Below are 3,331 nucleotides of genomic sequence, written 5' to 3' on the forward strand. Positions count from 1 at the left end.
AGGCTAAGATGAAGGCACTGCTATCCTTGAAAAGGGAGGAGGGTGTGGCCACTTGTATGAGTGGCATCCCCACTGTCCAATGGCAATTGAGAGCAAAGCTCCCTTCTCATTGGTTCAACCGTAACCCGGAAAGGCGGGCTTCCGGAGCACTCAAAACGTCTGGCGCTGAGAGAAAAGCATAACGAGCGGGAGAGGCGAAGGTGTGGTCACCCGTATGAGTGGCACCTCCACTGTCCAATAGCGGCTCAAAGCAAAAGCTCCCTTTCTGATTGGTCAATCCGTAACCCGGAAAGGCGGGCTTCCGGTCCGCTCAAACGTCTGGCGCCGAGCGAAATCATAAAGAGCAGCCAAGGGCGGCTGAGGGGGCCGTTGCCATGGAGACGCTGCTCTCTCAGGCCGAGCAGCTCCAGTCGCTGTTGGCCGCCTCCCGCTCGGGCCTCGTCCGGAAGTGGAGCCCGGAGACCGTTTCGCGGAGCCTGAGCTGGGCCCGCTTCTTCCGCCGGCTCCACCGCCGCCTCGGGGCCCGCTCCGGCCTCCTGAGGGCCGCTCTGCAGCGACGCCTCGACGGGGCCGGGCTCCACCTGGGACACTTGGGGCGCTGCCCTGAGCTGCTGGCTTTGGCGTTGCTGGAGAACGGGGCGCTGCCTTCCGCCGCCCGAGGCCGCCTCCTCCAAACCCTGCTTTTCCCGGAGTCCCGGGAGGAGGAGGAGGAGGAGGAGGAGGAAGAAAAGGAAGGAGGAGGGGAGACTCCATCTCCGCCGCCTTTCCTGCCCTTGCTGGCCAGGCGCAAGGCCGCCTCCCGGCTCCTCCTCGGCCACCTGGGCCCCGAAGGAGGAGGAGGAGGCCCCGCGGAGAAAGCCCAAGCACAGCTGCTGCTCTCCCGCCTGAAGGAGGGAGGCTCCTTCCTCCTGGAGCAGCTGCCCCGAGGCCCTGCGCTTTTCCAAGCCGTGGCTGCGGCCCTGTTGCTGGAGCCCGGCGGCGGGGAAGCGGAGGCGTTGCTCCCTTGGCTGCTGCTGGAGGGCTGCGAGGCCCGCCTGGCTGACTTCTGCCGCTCCCTGCCGGCCTCCCTCGCGGCCTCGCTCTGCGCCCGCCACCCTCCGCTGCTGCGGCCCTACTTGGGACTCCTGGCCGCCTGGGGAGCCCGCCTCCACTACCACCCTCTGCGAGGAGAATGGAGAAGCAGCAACGGCGGCGAGGAGGAGGAGGAAGAAGAAGAAGGAGGAGGGTCCTGGGAAGAGCTGGCCCAGCGCCTCCGCCGCCTCGCCCAGGAGCCCCGGCTCAGAAGCGAAGTCTGGGCTGAGCTGAAGCGCCTCCGAGCCCAGGAGGGGGACTTCGCAGCCAGGGGCCTCAGCGTCTGGACGGACCTCCTCCTCGACCTCGAGGGACCCCAGCAGGAAGAGCAGCCCACCCCTCCTCTGACTGTGGCCCAGCCCAAGCATTTGGGGAGCCGGGACTAAAAAGGATCTCATGATTCACAAACGCTGGGTCTCTAGGGCCGCATCCACACCGGAGCAATAACCCGGTTTTGGCACCTCTTTAGCGCTTTTTCTGGCTCAAGGCTCCGCTCTGGGCCCCATAACAAACTCCAGCTCCCAGAATTCCATAGCCCTGAGCCAGAAAAAGAGCTAAAGAGGTGCCAAACCGGGTCATTTCTCCACTGTGGATGCAGCCCAGGTGTCTTTGGGACTTCCAGCCACCTTGGCCAACACTCAGGAACTCTGGGAGCTGAAGTCCCAAACACTTGGAGGACCAAAGATGGGGAATCCCTGCTTGTCCCTGGTGTCACCTTGAAACGACTTGGACTGTGTCCACATTGCAGAAATAATCCTGTTTTGACACCATTTTAACTGCCCTGGCTCCATGCTGTGTAATTCTGGGAATGGCACTCTGTTGGGGCCTCAGAGTACCACTGAGCAAGAAGGCATATCATCCAGGGATTCCCAACCTTTGTTCCACCAGTGTTTTTTTGGACTTCAACTCCCAGAAGCCTCAAGCCATCCTGGACAATGGTCTGGGGTTCTGGGAACTGAAGTCCCAAACGCCTGGAAGGCCAGACAACAAAGTACTGTTCCCAGAATTCCATACTGCTGAGCCATGCCAGTTAAAGTGGTGTCAACATGGGTTATTTCTGCACTATTTTGGTGTCTGACTATTCAGCAGCCTGAATCTGAGACTCGTTTTAAAGCAGAAGGAAGCTGTTCACAACTATTCCCCATTTAAATTATTCTCCTTTTTGATATGAGGAGATGCTTAACTGCATTGTAGGTTTTTTCTTCCTCCTATGTGTTTTGCCTCTCGGCAGCTCTTTGTTATCTTTACTGAACATTTATAAAGGAAAATCAAAAATTCATTCTTGACTATAAAAACTAAAAAAACTTGTTGTAAAGCACTAGTTGTACTTGTGTATGTTGAAGATCACTATCAGTGGGTGCAAGTGTGCTAAAGTTTTGAATGTCTTTCAGCATTATTTGGATCTATATACCATCAATCCCAGCTTGGCTGTGTAAACCCACTGTATCACCTTGGGCAAATCACACTCTTTCAGTCTCAGAATGGCAATGATAACACCCCCACCCTGGCCCCTGAATCTTGCCAAGAAAACCCCAGGATAGATGTACCTAGGGTTTCCATAAACTGGAAAGAACTTGAAGGCTCACAGCAACAAACAACCCACATTAAATACACAAGAACTCTGAGAACTCGGAACTTCCTTATTGTTTCATTATGCTTTGGTTAGTATTAATGAACGACTGACTGTATTTTGGCTGTATTCAGATTTCCCCCCTAATCAGCTCATATATATTTCTACACTTTTGCATGTGGAAGGTGCAGAAGTAGGATCTTATTCTACTTTCATCCTCCCCCCCCCCCCCCCCCCAGAAGTAAAAGTTGAATTTTGGGCCAGCTTGGGTTTGACAGGTCTTGAAGGCAAACACATAGACACAGTCCTAAAATGCAAACATAAATTACTCCCAGAATATCCTCTTGCTTTGTTTTAGATATTCACACACAGTTAAACTAACATCTCTCACCCACCACTGTCAGTTATCACTTTAGTTATTTAAAGCCTACTGCATTACCACCTTGAGCAGTTTCTGCACATATATATATTGGTGAGAGCCTCTGAACTTGTGAGAGTTTATTTAGATCGAAGTGGATGAGAACAATCTAGACTAAAGCAAAGCCTCCAGCTGTTTTTGCTAGTCAACCTGGAGGATAAAGCCTACATCCTTCTTTCTATTTTGCAGTATAGTTTAAGGAAATGTTTACTGTCACTGTTTACTCAGCTTGTGATCCAGCCTCTGATACTTATGTAAAACCAATGTGGGGT

The 3,331-nt window shown here is 53.8% G+C and overlaps 1 protein-coding gene across 1 annotated transcript; it reads left to right on the plus strand.

The window, feature by feature from the left end:
• Positions 1-267: 267 nt before the first annotated feature.
• Positions 268-1,744, plus strand: FANCF (FA complementation group F). Its single transcript, XM_089523482.1, has one exon. It carries the CDS (start codon positions 375-377, stop codon positions 1,455-1,457), a length of 1,083 nt encoding a protein of 360 aa, XP_089379608.1. The 5' UTR covers positions 268-374; the 3' UTR covers positions 1,458-1,744.
• Positions 1,745-3,331: the final 1,587 nt, after the last annotated feature.

This window comes from Sceloporus occidentalis, unplaced genomic scaffold (assembly GCF_023333645.1).
Source record: "Sceloporus occidentalis isolate IW3139 unplaced genomic scaffold, rSceOcc1.0.p SCAF_4, whole genome shotgun sequence".
NCBI classification, from domain to species: domain Eukaryota; kingdom Metazoa; phylum Chordata; class Lepidosauria; order Squamata; family Phrynosomatidae; genus Sceloporus; species Sceloporus occidentalis.

Excerpts from the sequence above, each read along its gene's own strand:
- FANCF (XM_089523482.1), top strand. The coding sequence starts at position 375 with ATGGAGACGCTGCTCTCTCAGGCCGAGCAGCTCCAGTCGCTGTTGGCC.